The 17,963-nt window shown below is 37.8% G+C and overlaps 1 protein-coding gene across 4 annotated transcripts in view; it reads right to left on the minus strand.

Annotated features, from left to right (window-relative positions):
* asic2 (acid-sensing (proton-gated) ion channel 2) overlaps positions 1 to 17,963 on the minus strand; it is a 371,338-nt gene that overhangs the window by 11,902 nt on the left and 341,473 nt on the right. For 3 of the 4 annotated variants that reach the window (XM_007567690.2, XM_016679461.1, XM_007567689.2), the window contains 7 exons: positions 16,387 to 16,537; positions 16,006 to 16,062; positions 9,127 to 9,280; positions 7,862 to 7,953; positions 7,294 to 7,373; positions 6,365 to 6,433; positions 2,947 to 4,778 (listed from right to left, as the gene is read on the minus strand). In XM_007567690.2, the coding sequence (XP_007567752.1) occupies positions 4,677 to 4,778; positions 6,365 to 6,433; positions 7,294 to 7,373; positions 7,862 to 7,953; positions 9,127 to 9,280; positions 16,006 to 16,062; positions 16,387 to 16,537 (705 nt within the window). In that variant the 3' untranslated portion in view covers positions 2,947 to 4,676. Of the gene's footprint in view, positions 1 to 2,946; positions 4,779 to 6,364; positions 6,434 to 7,293; positions 7,374 to 7,861; positions 7,954 to 9,126; positions 9,281 to 16,005; positions 16,063 to 16,386; positions 16,538 to 17,963 lie in introns of those variants that run through there. The other variant, XM_016679462.1, reaches the window with a different exon arrangement.

Genomic DNA, 17,963 nt, shown 5'->3' on the forward strand with positions numbered 1-17,963 from the left:
GGACAATGCTATTATCCTCAGAAAACTTTGTACCATCACACCATCTTTTTTTAACCTCTGCTAATTAGCACCTTTGTTCCACAGACCTGTCCGATTTTTAACTACACAAAAATCCAAATTCATCACGTCTTTCTTGAACAAAAACTAAAAATAAAAGAAGAATTATTTTGCAGAAAAAGAAAAATAATTTTCTTTCACCAAACCTTTACAAAGTCTACTTTTTTAATCCTTAAATATATTTTTTCTGCACCTATGAAGCGAAACTAAATCATGAAATGTGCAGAAAGAATAAGAAATCTGATTATAACTTGTCCACAATAGTCTTCAGGACCTATGCATCTCTGCTATGGATAAATTCCCACCCCACTAAGGAAATCAGTGCATTTTCAATGAGTTGCTGATGCACTACCCCTGACCTGCAGGCAATTTCCGACGGATAGATATCTACTAAACGAACTGAGATTGAAGAGAGGCTGAAGCCCAGCCTCTAAGAGGAGTCCCCAGAGATGTGTGGAATATCATTTTGTGTAAACAAGAATGAGCCATTTTACATAACAGTTACCTTTAACAATGATGCTGATGCCATGCACTGAATTTAAACTAAATACGAAGGCCCATGAGGATAATTTCCCCCACGCAGCAGTTTATCACCACACTCATTCAGCATCTAACAATGAGGCAATTTTCATCTTAAACCTCATTTCCTTAAAGAAAGCTTCCTCTCACAGTACGAAGTAAGACTGCAACTTGGGTAAATCAAAGAATGAAAAGAGAAACTAAAGAATGGATATGCAGTCATGTTTAATAAATTAGTTTGTGTTCTGATGTGTTTGTCAGACTAAATTATCTTTAACATACTTTTCACTAAGTGTACATTTCTGTAATAAAAATATTTTCATCACTGATGTAATATTTTAATATTGTTTTCTTTAGATAGAAGCAGAAAATAATTTAATTTCACAGAAATAAAGAGCTAGGTTCGAAAATTATTTCTTGCTCCTACTATTGCGTAATTTGGTTCTTACTGCTGTTATTTTGGTCTTTGATCGTCAACAAATCAAAGCATATTAGCAAGATTAAAGGTAAACATTGTTATTCTGTGCAATACTTTTTTTCCAGTGTCGTTTGCCATGCTTTGGACCTTAATTAGTCAATAAAAACACTGAAAGGATGATACAAATGCTGCTGAAAGTGAATTAACTCCTCAGTCACCTATTTGCACTTAAGGTCTGGTACATCTGAACAGCTTATTTCCCTTAATTAAGACTGGAGAGCAAAATTCTGAAAATAAGAAATCTCTCCCAGCTAGAACTTAATCTCTTGTTTTCAAAAGTTATCAATCAATCAATCAAATTTTATTTGTATAGCACATTTCAGCAGCAAGGCATTTCAAAGTGCTTTACATAAGTTTAAACAGTGAGAAAGAAAAATAAAAAGAAAGTAATAAAAAGATAAAAAGAAAAGATAAAATCATTCTGTTGGACTTCCTGTCCATTCAAGTTATATGATCTACATTAACAAGTAAAAAGGTTTCATATTAAACTCGGTAATGTCCTTTCCTTGATGACTCAAGTCACCTAAATAAATCTTAGCAGAAACAGGTGAGGATGCCTTTAAGAAGTTCCAGAGTAAGTAGACGATGATGGTCCATATGCAGCACTGGACCGCTCAAAAAGTACAGCAAATACATTTCAAACCGCCTTAATATGTTTGCACTTTGCCTCAAGGAAACAGATTGCAATCTTTTAAAATTGTATCAATCAAAAGTTGTCCAGAATTTTTTATTATTGTTATTATTTTCAGTCCTTGTACTTACCTAACATATTGTACATGCTTACAAAGTGAGGAAAATGAACAGGGGATTTTCTGAAAGTCACTTCTTTAAAAAAAAAAAAATGTGAACACCTGTATCATCTTTCAGTTTTATTTAATGTTGAAAGTTATTCAACATTAAAGTGAATAATGTTTTCTGTATTTCATCCTATTATTATTTCAAAAGAAACATGAACAAAATATGCATTCGCTGTAGACTGTTAGTAGAAAAGATCCCATGTAAAATTGACTCTAATGAAAAGGCAGATAATGGACTGTGGACTGAAACTGAAATGTGCTGATTTTCTTAGAAAACTAAATAATTGTATTTCACAGTGGCCACCTCATCTGTAATTATTGTGACTGATAAAATAGCTGCTAACTGTGTTTCTTTTACAACATCTTCAGATCACCAAAACTTCATCAAAAAACAAGTTGATTTAAATGTCAAATTTCTTTTCGAAATGTCAAATTGTGCAAATATGCACGTCAATGGAAATGCAGCTAATGCCCAATTGTAATTTTGTTTGCATGTCATTGTATTTAAATTAGTTTCCACTGTGATCAGCCTTTCAGTGGAATATGAAGAGGATGAACTTGTGTACGCAAACCAAATAACCAAAGTTTTGTGACCTGGTCCATCACTTGCAATAAAAGGTGCAATGTTCTTTTAAAAGACACAGAACAATAAAAACACCTTCCTCACAATATTAAACTTATCAAAGTTTGACTGTGTGCAGAAGTTTACTTTTTCATTTTCTGACTCTTTGGGGAAAACATTTATATGGATAAAACGAATTTAGACTTTTGTTTTATTTCGACTGTAGGCTCTTTTGCAAAAGAGCTCTGCCAACATTAATTTAGCGAATCATAAATCATCTGCTGAACCAGCCAATTCTTTGTGTTGATGTGAGCTTTCATTCGCAGAGCTACTGGTGACATCCATTCAACTTACACATATGTGGAATCCATTTCCATTTGTTAAGGTAGTTTCTTTAGGTGTATGAAAATATAAATATTATTCCTCTTTTTACTATTTTACATGGTGGGTTGACCAGAACCTCCACTTGTCGTCATACTTAGATAAATCAGCTGGTCTTCAGTGTGTGTGTGTGTCATAACCACAAAGACAAGTGACTGTAAAACATGTTTTTTCATTTAATCATTTCACATTAGAAACACACACTGTATGCTGCGTCACACAATGAGAAAAACGCTGTCCTGCAGTAACAACTGAAGCCAAAGAAGAAGAGAGGAAACAGCCAGTGTTGTTGCCACGGCAAGAAGCATCAGTGTCGCGTTCCCCCAGGCCAGCAGAGCACCGTGTTCGCCAGAAGCCACGACATGAGAGAGAACACAGAGACAGCAGGCTACGCCACACAGATGGGAAATCATAATTCAAACTCTCACAAAGCACTTGAATTCATTCCTACCTGCAACGCGCACTAATTCTGATGACGGAGACCATGCTAGGATGATCACGGACTGGTAATAGAAAATTCAGATTCACTAAATCTTCCAAACAGTCTCAAAGGAGCTTTTGGTGTAGAGCCATTGGTTATCTCTGAGGGATCCAGCTGAGGAGGGCGTGTGATGCTTGCAGCAGCCAATCCGAAGCGCAGATCACACTGAGAACTGCAGACTGAGCGGAACCGCCAAAAACACGACCACGCCTCTTCACCTGGAGCCAAAGCTGTTTCCGATCAGCGTCAGGTGTGTTTGCTGGGTACCCGTTTCATAAGGACAAAAATAAAAACATATTTACAGCTCACACAGCAAACCCACCGGATTAAGTCGCCCCACCTCCTCATGGTGCTTCTGTTGAAGTTTTATACAGATTTAAATTGACAAGCTTGTGATTTTCATCTTTCGGTTGAGGATAAAAAAAAAAGGAACATAATAATAGTCAACCTTAAGCATCACCCTGACACTCTGTTAATCAAATAATGCCCAAACAATCCCGCTGTGTACATAACTCCTTGTTTGGCAAGCTAATAATTTAGACGTGGTGTCAATTAGCTGAGTGCTCCAATGAGATGCGGCAGCCAGGAGTTGGTAATTCATAGTTGGGGTCTGACTTACCTTCAGTGAGGTGTGTAAATAAAAACTCAAAGCTACAGGAGTCACACAGCAAACCTGGCAGCTGTTAAAACCAACCAGCATGAGAACGAAACAGAAAAATATTCATATCTGACTGTTTTCTGTTGGGGGAAAAAAGTAAAGCCTAAGTTCTCTTCTCAAACCAAACCAATAATATTCTCTTACAGTACTGAAATAATGACTGGTGACTTTGACAACCATCTGTTCAATCTGTACATTCAAAGGTTGATTCTTCACCTGGGCCTTTAGCACAGGACTTTCCTGCAGGTAGAAAGACAAAATGGCACACATGTACTGTAAAGCTGCAAGTCCAGCCTACGTATCAGCAAAGAGAACAAGATAGATCAACACATGCAGTTTGGAGAACAGTTTTGAACAGCTATTTTGGCAGTGAGCAACATGTCAACATTTCTTTTTTTGATTTTTACATAGATATACTGCAGAAGAATTAGACCCCTCAGTAGGGATGCGTCCCACACAGTCTTTGATATTCTTTGTGCATATATGTGGAAACCCCGTCGAAGGGCCGGCACAGCGGAGGCTTCCTGTCCCCCCACCACTACGGTCCAAGGTGAGAGAAAAAAGCTGAGAAATCCAGCTGACAGCTCCTTAATCCCCATTAGTGCCTCAGACAGAGGGCTGTGACGGAGCCTCAGTCCCACTGCAGGATGCTACAACAGGGATCTGTAGCAAAACCCGGTGGAGGCGGACTTCTCTTCGCTGCTGGGTATGTGTGGCTCTGAAGGGGAGGAAGGGGGCGGGCTTCAGCAGGCAATTTCCTCCAGGGTGCCCAGCGTCGTCTGGAGGGGGACTGTCACCGTGTGGCTGATGGATTCTGAGTGGTTTGCCACCGGGTCACAGGAGCTCTGAGAAGGAAAGATGGAAAGACTTTTAAAAGGTGTCGAGCCGAAGTGGGAACAAGCATGCAAACGCAGCACCTTGTGGCTCGTACAGCAACAAATCAGCAGAAACATTCAGCATCTCTGCTACAATGAATGGAGAGCAAAACCAAACATAGAGAAAACAAAGCAAAACTTTAAGAGAAATATTCTTGAGTTTGAGTTGTGCTACAAAAGGCAAGATGAGAACAGTAAGATACTCATGGGACCAAATGTTTCAACATGAGAACTACTTTTCTTCTGAGTCAAAGAAACCAAGACGAAGCCATTTAGCCATGTGTGCCTTCCTCAGATTTGAACTTTCATCTACAAGAACGTTTTTTGTTTTCAGTGTCAAAGTGTCCAACCTGAATTTCAGATCAAGTCAAAACAAAACTCTCACTTACATATGGGGTCTTAGAAAAATCTCTGTTATGGTCAGAAAATATTTATACAACACTTGTACAATTTCCTCACGTAAATATTTTTATTTTACTAATTTAAAAAAATTAAAAAATCTACATATAATCTATTTTTTTTACTATTTTTAAATATTCAATGTTGAGATGTCTCCCAGAATGTGATTTATTTTTTAATTTCTGAAAAAGCTCAATATGAAAACAACATAGTCATTATAAAATAATAATAAGCATTAATATGATTTAATGTAATTTTATAATGCTACAGAACTATCAATGCTTAGTTTTAGTCTTGTGTTTTAAGAGAAAAAATGTCACAGGAACATGCCTGTTAAATCCCATTCTTTAAAAAGAAAAAAAAGCATTTTAATAAGGTCTAGACATTCAAAATAAATCCTAATAAAATACTATCAAAAAAAATATTAAATTCACTTCCTGCCAAATAAAAAACTGTTTCCATGTAGAGCTCCTGCTTTTCATACGAACTAACAATGAGATAAATGAACTCATGTCACACTTGAAAACAAACTGTTTTTCAGATCTAAACACAAAACGGCACAAACACAACCAACATCTCATTTTGTGAGAAAGACAGAAATGATGGCCGAGTGCCAGGGAAGACCTCCGAAATCCAACAATAGTATCTGAACACAGATCAAACCGTGTCGGTTACGTCTTTGTGTGCCCGACTCTTCTGTTCCTGTCTGCGATATTTGCACTGCCGTTGTTTTATTTGCAAAAACCAACACAGGCAGAATATTCAGAAGGCGGTGTGTTTGTCTCTGTCACTAAGAATATTTAGTTTGCCTAAACTGCAACAGTTTCATTTCTATCTGCCTTGAACAGAGAAGAGAATCTAAATTATCTGCAGAGCGACTTGTCGTGTTGTAAGTTATCAGGGCTGAAGTTTCGTTCACTTCAACAATCCTGTTGATCGAATCTTAATGATGACGCATGGGTTTCGTTATACGGATCGGTCCAGAATCTACAGGGTGAGTTTTTGGTTTTTTAAGCTAAAAAGTGTTTAACTGTTCACTCATTTTTCATGCTTCTGCTTCTCCTGCTTTTGCAAAGACAGAAAAGAACAAAGTTTGAAGGAAATTACAGAGAATCCACATGATAAATGACTGGAAATGAATATGCAAAGGTTTGTACCACTTCCTCAGCATGACTCTCATCTTCCTCCTCTCTGCTGAGTAAGTCCAGTAATCTGTCCTTCACCACCTGTAGATCAGAAAGTAACACAGAGAGATTCTCTGTGTTAAAGCATCTAAACAATTGCATACTGTGTGCAGAGAGAAACTTGGCTGTAGTCGAGGTGAGCAAGGATGGTATATAAAGCAGAAATCATTCCAATATAACTCAGAACAAAAGCTCTACAGGTCAGCTTTGGAGAGAAAGAACTGGGTGATTTGAGGGTTTTAGATATCAATGACTCAATTATGCCATCAGAATAAAAGCAAAAAAAGAAGAAAAAAAATCTTTGCAATTACTTTCTCTCTGAATTTTAGAAATCTCAAAAAGTGCAGACAATTATTTGCTCATCAGACAAAAAGATGAAGCTGAAAGAAACACAAAAGCCCTAAAAAGAAGCATTCAGTTGAGAAAACGTAATAGAAATTTACAATCCGTGGCCCTTCATCTCAGCCAGCTCTAAAGTAAGTCCGGCTTTTATCTGCTTTTAGCGCGAGCCACACTGACTCTGGTTTCAGCTGCTCTGGTAGTCGGTGCTTTAGCTTTTCACAAAGCCAGAAAAACAAACCATTGAAATAAGACTCTACAAAAGCTTCTGCTGTGCTCAAATCCTAAGAAAAGTTTTTTAAAAATATGGAAACTAAACGGCAAATACATCACTGTTCCACACTTTTGATTTTATTTTTTTATAAAATAGTAATTACTTTCCGGAAGAGAAAGATTTTGCTCCTCAAAAATCATTTCAAGACATTATCACAGTGGTTGGTATGCAAACATTAAAACTGCTTCATGTAGCTTCATTTCACCATGATGATGATTTTACAATATTGTTTTCTAAAAACAGATTTTGGAGAAAGTGTGTAAAACTAAAAACAAGTCAAGTCACTGACCTCATAGGCGTAGTCAAACAGTTCTAAGATGGTGAGGATGCTGGCTCCGATGAACAAACCCATCTGTCCTCCAATATCACCTGCAGACAGATGCAGGTGCAGTAAGAAAAAAGAAGAAACAGCCCACATGACCTCAAATCCTAAGATTAACAAATAGAAAAATGTATTTATTTTCTTTTACACTGAGCTAGCTTATTGTAGCGCTTCGAGCAAGAAGGCGGCAGAAAGCAAAAACAACTATTTATCGGTATTTTACTCCTGGTATCCTTGGCATTACTTAAAGGACGTGTTCTATGAGCAGTTTCTGCAGTTTTGGATAATAGTTCCCTTTTTATTGTTCATTCTGGACCTGCAAACCTTTAACATACACAGAAATCCATCGAACTTAAAGTTCTGGAAATAAAATCTAATAAAAAGCTTGCTGTGACAGAAGTGATAAAATCCAAATAAATCAAAAATGTCAAGGTGAGCCATTACCATTAATGTGATCGGATGCATATCTAAGATTAATAAAAGAATGAGCGATGAACCCAGCTTTGGCAAACGAAGGCCGTTCCGGCAGACATACCCAGTAATCCTGCCACCTCGTAGGCTTTTTTCTGCTCGATGGTCTCGTAGTTCAGAGCTTCAAAGAACACATCCAGCACCAAGATGTTGTCTCTGCAAAAGACGAAATATAGTCAGAGTTTTTCTAACGTTGGAAACGTAATGATCGACGGTTTTTAACCGAATGGACGGAGAACGAGCCGGTAGCTGATGCTTGGCAGGTAATCACAGTTGGACAAGCAGTGCCCTGCGAAAGCTTTCAAACCCTTAAAACTTTTTCTGATCATAAGCTTCAATCTGTTTTTAGATTTTGTGTCATTTTTACAAATAAAACCATTTTTATTCAGCCTCTTTTTATTCAAAATATACTTAAAATAAGCCTCTGGAATCAATTTCCTTCATGATTATTAATGGTGTGTGTGTTCACATGTTTGTAATTTGATCTCGGTAAAATCCAGCTGCTGTGTGAAGGTTTTTGTTAGAAAGCCGCACAGAGACCAAGAATCACAGCAGAAAGGTCAGAGGTGAAGGTGTGAAGTGGATTAAAGCAGACAAATGTGTCAGCGGCTGCAAAGACTCAATTCGAGGCCAGAGGTTCACCTTGCAGCAGAATGATAACAACAAACGCTCAGAGCTGCAATTTTTATATTATTTACAGGTTAAGGCCAAGGCATACTAAGCATGTCAGAGTGGCTTAGTCAAAGTTCAGACCTAAATTGGGAATCAGGAGAGGAGATGTGCAAAGTGTGTCAGAACATATCCCAAAAGGCTTGTAAAATGTGGTTCTACAAAGTGCTAAACAGAGGAGGATAACTAGAAAAGCATAACACAATTATTAGATTTTAACATGTAAAAATGAGAAAAAACTCATGTTCACAACGATGCACTTTCTTATGTTGGGTGTCACTTGAAATCTAAGTAAAATATGATATATTTAATACTTCTATGATTAAAAATAAAAACAGATTTTGTAAAACTCCATAAATCTAAATGCCTCAGCCAAAAAATAAAAAATAAAACTATAAATAAATGCAATAAAAGATGATCTATATGCAATGCCTCTTAGATCCATTGAAGGCTGATAATTGTAATGCTATATTTAATGAGCTGCTTTTATTACATATATTTGTTTTAAACTTTTCACAGCAAGTCAAATCGTCTTTTAACAAACTGACTAAAACGTCTGAAAAAATAAAACAGTGAGTTGTTACTTCCTAATAAATTACTTAAACGTTAAATGTTTCGGTGCTGCTGCAGTCAAACTGTTAGAAATACACAACTACTCACGAGATATACTTCTCTGACTTGTTGAACTTCTTCTGCAGGTAGCGCGCCGACGTCTTGCTGGGGATCTTGACCATGGACAGCTCCTTGTTGTAGCGGGTCATGTTGCACGGCGTCCTGCACATGCAGCTGCTGCTCTCCACAGCCGACAGTTTGGCTTTGGACAGAAATGGGTAATGGCCACGCAGGAATATGGGCGGTGAAAATGAAATGCGTTGGTGATGGATGGGATGAAGTTGACAGAAATGGGGAACATTTTAGACGCATAGTCGGTCTTTTCCATCAGTACTAGTGTCATAAATATTTTGACACACCCGCTTTAAAAGGCTGTAGCTGTCCGGGTCCCATCACATTATTAATTCGGAGCTTCTGATGGACTCATGAATATTGTGCTGACCCTGTGCAAATTTCATTAAGGCCTTCTACCCTTGAGACATTTTAAATATAACAATGAAAAAATAACTCTTGTTTAAAGGACCTTGGCTGAGATTTGATAATAAAATCTCATAAAATAAAAAGGGCCGAAAGGAAAGTCGTTTGCAGATCAAACAATGGATACATTAATCTAAAATTATGTAAGAAGATCAATTGTCAGCTGAGGCCATCCAGGGCATTTTAATTTGTGTTTTATTTCAGTAAGATTTTATATTTTTATACAAAATAAAAATCTATATTTAGAGTGTGGAAACTGAAAAAATGGTCTTTAATTTAATAACTATAAAAACTGTGCATGTTCATTTAATGAAAGGAGAAGGACAAAAAAACAGTTTCTTCTCTGTTCCAGATTTATTGGAGCATTAAGGACTGAATTTGTTGGTTACACAAGGGCAGTAAAAAGGTAATGACTTCACAGTGAGGACGTATTTTACACAATGCAATGACGTGCAAACAAAATTACGACTGGCCGGCTGTGTCTGCCTTGTTAGAGCGTCGTTGATGCATTATATTATCAATTAGGACAGTTACTGACTGAAAAACGCTGCCTGACTTTGTAAGATTTAAAAGCTTTGCACTTGAAGTTATCCATAAAGAAGGCAGCCAGGACTAAATGTCAGAATATTCTGACATTTTATGGAAATTTCACACAAAGTCATACGTTTACATCAATAAAAACTTCAAGTTAATATTAGAAAAATCGAATCAAGACGCTGACCAAAGTGCTTCACTTAGTGAACGACAACTAAAGCTAGCAAAATGATCAAAAGTAGCATAAAACACATATTGATGTCCAGTTTAACTAGAAGTGAAGAGATTAAAAAAATATATATATTCTAAGCAGAAACAAGCTGATTAGATGATTAGATGACAAGAAAATATGGACTTGTCTCTACAATCAATGAACAAGAGATTAATTGTAATAGCAAAGAAGATCAGATTAGAGGCGTAAGACTCGGTCGTTACAACTTTTAAAAAACAGAAATACAGTTTTAAACTGATTTCTGTAATAAACAGGAAGCTGGTGCAAGGTTTCTAATCCAGGGCTGGTGTCATTTTGCCGTTTGCTGCCAGTCAGGAGGAGCTGTTCCATTTTCTACTGCCTGCAGACCCATTAGCAATGCCTGATTAACACCTGTAATCCGACCGAGATGTAATAAATGCATGGATTACTGTCTCAGACGGGTCAGGAGGGATGGAGGCTTTGATTTTACTGAGCCGACAGAGTTCTGACAACGCTGCTAATCTGTTTGTCCCATTTCCTGGCAGATGGGTGACATTATGAATCTAATAATTCATAGAATAATCATGAGAGGCATCTAATTGCAGTTAATTACGTTTTCAGCACCTTATTTTCTTTCTATACAGAAACATAACTCGGCTTAGATAGCTCATTTTAAATCAAGATGTACTCTTCAGCTTTAGTTGTAAATTTACACAGAAACAGTGAAGTGCCTGCTGGGTTTTATTTTTTTATTTTATTTTTTTTACAAATATTAAAAACATGGAAAACAGATCAGTTTCAGACTAAAGTAGCCTCTCTCAGCCTCTGCCTCTACAGGCTCTGAGCTTCAGAAAGCCAAGTGGATCTGACATTTCGCTTTTGTATTCCACCTGAATTCAAAGGTCACGCATAAAAAACACACACACACACACACACACACACACAACACGAGGACAGAAGGAGAGCAAACATGACTGCTGAACACTGCCCCATTTTACACAGCGGCTCAGGTCGTGTAAATGTTTGCTCCGCAGAAGCTCTAATGACAGCGTAAGTCATAGTCTGCATCACAGAGGGAAAGAATGTAAAGCTGTGAACACAAACATGCCCTGGAGCGGCTTCAGTTGAAACAGCCTTCACCCTGACAGCAACAAATTTTCGCCACAGAAAGCTACATTCAGGGCTCTGCTTTGGCAGCTTGAAGATGGAAAAAAAAACTCCCTCAGTGGATAGTTGTGTGTGATGCCTTCAGCTTACTATAGGAAAACTCAGACAGCGATGATTGTAATGCAAAGAGACACAAGCCTTTCAAATATAGCTCCGTCTGAAGTGTCTGCAGCTCAGACACCCTTCACTGAAGTTGAAGACTTGAAAATTGTTTAAACAGATGTCATTACTGAAACACTTATCCAATACAGTTTTAAGAAATCGATGGATTTCAGGTGTTTCTTTTCCTTCAGGAAATTCACTGGTTATTCTTTGAATGGAGAATAAAAATGGGTTAATGCTTTCAGGGCTGCGCCTCACTCTAGCAGCTCTGTGGCAGACCTGCAGATCACAGAGCACAAGGCAGATCCCCCCCCACAGTGCAATAATAGCTGCCGGGGCCTCGCAGACATGTAAGGGAGAGGGAGGATTTAATACAGCTCCACGGTGGTGGCTTAGTTTTTATTCAAATGTGACGTTATTGGGTTCACAGGAGCACCTCTCTGCGCATGTAAATGGCTGATTCTTTGTCCGAGCCTCGAAACCTTTTGTCCACTTTCTTTACACATTTTCTCTTACTTAGAACAAATTACCATAAGCTCCTTACAGTATTCTTACTTTGCGAACTTAAATCCCAGCATATTTTGGAATATTACCTCATAGAAAACAAAAGCAACTTGAATGGATGAGAACTACTGATAGTTGAAGAACTGATCACTGAGCTGCTGGTGCAGAAACCGCAATCAATTATCGGGCAGACTGCATCATATTCAGTCAAGGAAGATTAGAAAAACGAGATGTTAGAATCCAACAGATGCAGCAGCCTCTTACAAAAACAATAAAGATTTGTTTCCAAACCCTAAGGGACACAGTTACAGAAGTATAAAAATCCAATAAACTTTGGTGCATGCAGCCTCCTCTGAAACCGACTGCAGGAAAATACACCAAACCTTTCTGCCTTCCTACATCATATAGTGCAACTTCCTGCTTCAGAGTGCTTAGTCACATTATGTTGCACTAAATATCCTTATGGTGTGGGAGAGTGTACAACTTTGATGCCAGTCGCTTGGAGGTATTGTTGCCCTTGGCTGCCTTTTTTCTGCGTTTTGGAAACCTTTCTGGCTTTGCAGAAATAATTCACCATTTGATGGGAGAAGTGTGGGCTGAGCAGACGGAAAGCTGCGAGGGGAGAGAAGGTTGCACTAATGGTGTTTTGACCACTTGTGTAAGTTGACAGGGTGAAAAACCACTCAGTAAACTTTTGAAACAAGTTATTAATACCTTTTTTCCCCATTTTTACAAAAAATATATATTTTCTACAAAACAATTCATATTGTTACGTAAGCTTTAATTAAGCCAGGACTTATAGGAGAATGCAAAAAATAAAATAAGAGTTTATTTTCATTTGGCAATTAATTGTTATTTTTTGACACTAGGCTGATGAGCAGCAGTGATGCTCTGGCTTTGGGTTGAGTGTTAGTCGTCATAACAATTCCCTGTTTTTAGGTTAGATTAAATGACTTTGCACCATAACACCAGGCTGGACTGGAGACTATTTTTTTAAGAAAACTGATTCTTTAGTCTGTGCAGGAAACGTACGCTGCAGATCTCCAGTTGCAAGTCTTATCTACTCCACTTTGGTCTGCTGAGGGAGCAACATCTGCACCAGGGATGTCAACACACTCGATAAAGTCATGAAAGGCCAAGGTAGACTTATTGGACAGGATGTGGAGATAAGTGGAATAAGTCGGGGTCAAGAGGTCACGGAACAAACTGCTCTCCATCAAGGGGAGTCCAGCCTGCGCGGCTCAGGACCTCCAACGGAGACAGTGGGGTTCTTTCAAAGACTCGCTCCCCAAAAAATGCTGCAACAGCTTTCCTCTATCGAAGAGCTGACATTTCCGCTGCTCTTAATTTTCATTTTTAAAAATCAATCAATAAAATTGCATATTTGAGTATTTAATTGGAATATCTTTACAGCAATCACATCCTTATCATGGTGGCCTGATATTTTGATGCTTTTCTATCAGAACCTAAATGTGACCACGCAGGAATATTCCAACATGTGACTTTGAAACAATCTGCAAAGAATATGAATTAGACTCAAGTGTATCTGCTGTTGATGCTGCTAAATGTATAAACTCATCAGTCCACTTCAAGGATGCTAAAAGTGAAATAAACTTGTGGTTTATGTCATTAGCAGATGCTGCAAACTTAATATATAAAATCTTTTGGGTTAGTAATAACATGGATCGCAATCAAAACATACGCATGACGTGTTGCTGGAAGTTTTTACATTTGAAGCAGTTGCTGAAGCAGGTTTCAGTGTGATATTTACAGCTTCCAACAGGGAGGAAAAAGTGTAGTTCAGTGAATCGGATGTGGACTAAAATACACAAATTCAGTGCTTTGTTTCAAACATCATAAAACTTCATGACCTGTGCATGCCTCTCTCTCTCTCTCTTATGTCTGTCTGTATCTGTGCTCTGGGTTCAAAGAGCTTCAGCAGCCTCTCATTTTCTGCCTCCGAATGAATGAGTAACATAGTTTAGCAAACCATGCACAAGATAAAAAGCCGTAATTGTAAAAATTGGCCATGCAAACATGGCCGTGTCTCATAATCAATGCCAAAGACATAACCTGGGGGAATGTATCAGAGACAGGTAATGAGGGTAAAGATTCCTCATGGATCATTTAAAAAATCCACAATCAGGGCCTCCAGAAGTAGAAAGAGCCGTTTCCATGGAGACGTGCTGCAACATTACCCGAGGAAGGTTTCAAATGGCATCAAAAATATCCAACCATATTGTAAAATATAACTGTAATAAATATATACAATTTGCTTCTTCAAAGTCAATATTAATTATGAAGTTTTTTTCCTGAACATTTTTTGCCTCATTTCAGAATTTTTGAAATAAAATGAGAATATACACACACCACAAAGCTGCAGCATAATCCTTTATCCTCAGTTATTTTTTATGGATGTTTTGAACTAAATTTTAAATAAAGAAGAAAGGGCTTCATCTAAAAATTTATTTAAAAAAACATCCCATATTGCTGAACTATTAAAAAATACAGCATATAAAAAAATCATATAATTATGGATGCATAAAAATAGTAAGAAGTTTCTCTGTGATTATCTGTAGATTTGCAACAACCCAGATATATGACTAAAATGGTTATAATTTAAATGTAAAGGTGGCAAATTTATGCACAAGTTGGATCAAACCAAAGCCAAAATAAGATTTATTGCGATTGTTCTGCTTCTTCCCAAATAAAGAAGAAAATTATTCACACAGTTATTTTCAAGAACATTTGATCAGTCTTTGGCACTCCAGATAAAATGATGTCTAAATGTAAATTTTCTGTGCTGGTTGTGCTTTTTTCCAGTTTCTCTCTAAAGTAAAGCTCCCCACATCTCCTGTTTCTTTCTTTTATAATCTTACTTCAGCCTGAGTCTCCACATCAACAGAGGCATTTATTTCTCCTTCAGTTAAAGGTGACACCATCTAGAGACTCATTATACAGCTTGTTCATTTTTCATTTGGCAGACATTCCTCATCTCTTAGTAAATGTTGCTGCTTGTAATGCCAAAATTTTATGTCATTATTACTTTTTTTTTAAACTCTTTGAGGTTTTAATAACCAACCAATTTAAATCACATCAAATGTGCTATTAATGACATCTGTATGAGTTTAGAGATGCATTTTTAGTGACTTTAATTTGTTTTGCTTCATATTTATACCGTACTCTTGAAATTGACACTTGGATCTATTTATTTAATATATTTATATTCAGATCTCTTCATCTCCTTTCAGGAAAAAAAGAAACAGAAAACTGATTTTGAAGATGAAACCTCAGTGATTGTGTTCAGGTTTTCTGTGAATGTTTACCTGTTTCCTTTTTTGTGTAGGTTAAAAAAAAAAGAACCAAATCTGATCTGAACTTCATCCAGGTGCATTTCAAATCCCTGAATATGAATTCTTGAATATGAAGGAAGAAGTTAACTCTCCTAAAACCTTTTACATGTCTCCATCCACTTACTTCAGTCCAGGCTTTGTGATGCATTATCTCTCTGACTATCCATGCATTAAATTGAACTCTAACACTGAGGTCCCTGTCGACTCCGCTGCTGGTTACAGACTCGAGTCCTTCACACAAAAGTGGAAAGATTAAGATGGCTACCATCTGAACCTCATGCACTTCGGCAGTGATACGTGGAAAAATACTCTGAAATACCTGCAGTTTTATTAGTGCAATTTGATTTCACCACAGAATGTAATAAAAGTTTCTGAAAAGAGCAGGAGTATTTTTTTAATTGTTCTCTGAGTAGATTGTTTGGTAGTGATTTCTTATAATCCAGGTATTTATTTTTAACTTCATTTTTCACTTCTCTAAAAATCATCTCAACAACAGTCTTTGCTAAGTCATTTGCAGAGGCTGTAATCATGCATAAACCATGATACTGTGTGTGTGTGTGTGTGTGTGTGTGTGTGTGTGTGTCCAGGATGACTTACCCAAGGCGGGCTCAGCACAGTCTTTATACTGCTCAGGGGTGCAGTAGGAGGCGTCACCTGGGAACAGAATAAATATTGTACATTACAGCAGCTTTTAATCAGTCTTGACGCTTAAACATGAACTTATTGGAAAACTTAACAAATGAAGTGAAAACATGTGAATGAATGAGAGTTTTTCTGTGAGAAACAGCCTCCTTGAACCTCCCAGGTACACCTTGTAGTCCTGTGGCTTTTTAAAATGCCAACAACTAATCCAGTATTGATTTGTCATATCAATATGATGCCGGTAAACCTCCTGGAAAATACTGCAACCTTGCTGAAAACTCTTGTTGATGAATGAGCGCTCGATACATCATCGCAGAACACAACAGAGATGCTTACCTGGCATGTGCACCATCCTGCAGTTGCAGTTCTCCACAATGTAGCGAGTTTCACAGTCGATCCTGCAGGCCGTTACGCTGTAGACCTGAAAGAAGCCCGACTCCAGAGCTTTGGACTCGCACTCTCCCCACGGGGGAGGCAAGTAGGTCAACTGAGGGGAAGAAGAGAACCAGGAGTCCAGTTAAGTTTCTCTGCCAACTGGAAAAAAACAATCTAATCAAATCATTTTATTTCTTCAGGCCAGAAAGTTTAGTAGTAGCGTAACGTTAAATTATAAAATAACTGGAATTATCAACATTCTTTGATAATGATTTGCTTTTTCAAAAATTAATCACTGTCTCATAGGGAAAATGTCTTATTATAAGGGACATAATCAGCCAGTAGAACTGGCGCTTTTTCATGAACTGTTTACTTAAAATAAGCTCCTATTTCTTGTTAAAAGGTTATTATTTTTATCTTATTTCAAGCCTATTAAGACTTGGTAAGATTTAGTGTTTTTGCAGCGTTACCTTTGAAAGGACGGATTATTTATTAGGTCTGGATAAGCACGAGTAAACTAAACACTTCTCAGTGACTTTAAACAGACAGAAATGAAAATAAAAACAAAGTAAAAACCACTGAAAAGTTTCGTAAAGAACCAACTGAATTCCAAAGATCACATGGAGGCAGAGTGCTTCAAGAACCAGGACGGCTCTGCAGACAATAACTCAACAGTTAGCCAGACTCTTTGAGAAAAATCCCCCAACATAAAGTGAGGGAAGCACGCAGGAACGCTCCTGTGAAGGCTGGGACGACAGATGAGGACTGAGGGACGCCGGGCTGAGCAGCATGGAGGCCCATCTGCTCCACAGCACAGGCATCGAGGTCCAGCCCCGCTTTGTATCCATCACCCTCTGTTCCCAGTTTCCCTCGCTGTCATCTCAGAGCATCCCAAGTGAGTCAGCTTGTTCTGCCAAAAGATTTTTTTTTTGGGTGGGGGGGATACAAATGGAGCATCCTGCCAGATTGAACCTGGCTCCATTCTGCTTGTTGGCAATGACAGAATTTGAAGTCTTGGCTTGATTTCTTTTCAGGTGATGTTGCTTCTCAGCTTCATGGCACAAGATGGAGGATGCTATTATCTTAGCAACACGAGAGCAGAACAATAGATTTCGACTTAATCCACGCAGCAGCCTGGAAAGCTCGGCATTTCAGTGTCCAGAAACCTTCATCCCTTTGGATGCAGCTAAATTGTTTCTTGTTATAATTAAATATGCCTTTCTCGAAGCCAGCAGCGATTATATGCCGTATACTGACATTCAGAAGCTATTAATTATGTCAGAGATTTAAAAAATGTTCTCCTTAGCAATCCTTAACCTTTACAATCACCTTCACACCTCACCTTCTGGCCTAATTAAAGTCAGATGTAGCTGATGTGAGATCTGATTAATTCTCTGTAATCAGATAATTCAATGTGCTCAATATCACTTCTCACCACGTTGAGACCTGTGGACTTGATTGTGGTCTTATCTAATAAAAGCCGAGGCTTGTGGGCCACTCAATGTGTTATTAATCAATGCTCGATTCCCCTGTTGTAC

Source organism: Poecilia formosa, unplaced genomic scaffold, assembly GCF_000485575.1.
Source record: "Poecilia formosa unplaced genomic scaffold, Poecilia_formosa-5.1.2 Scaffold212, whole genome shotgun sequence".
NCBI classification, from domain to species: domain Eukaryota; kingdom Metazoa; phylum Chordata; class Actinopteri; order Cyprinodontiformes; family Poeciliidae; genus Poecilia; species Poecilia formosa.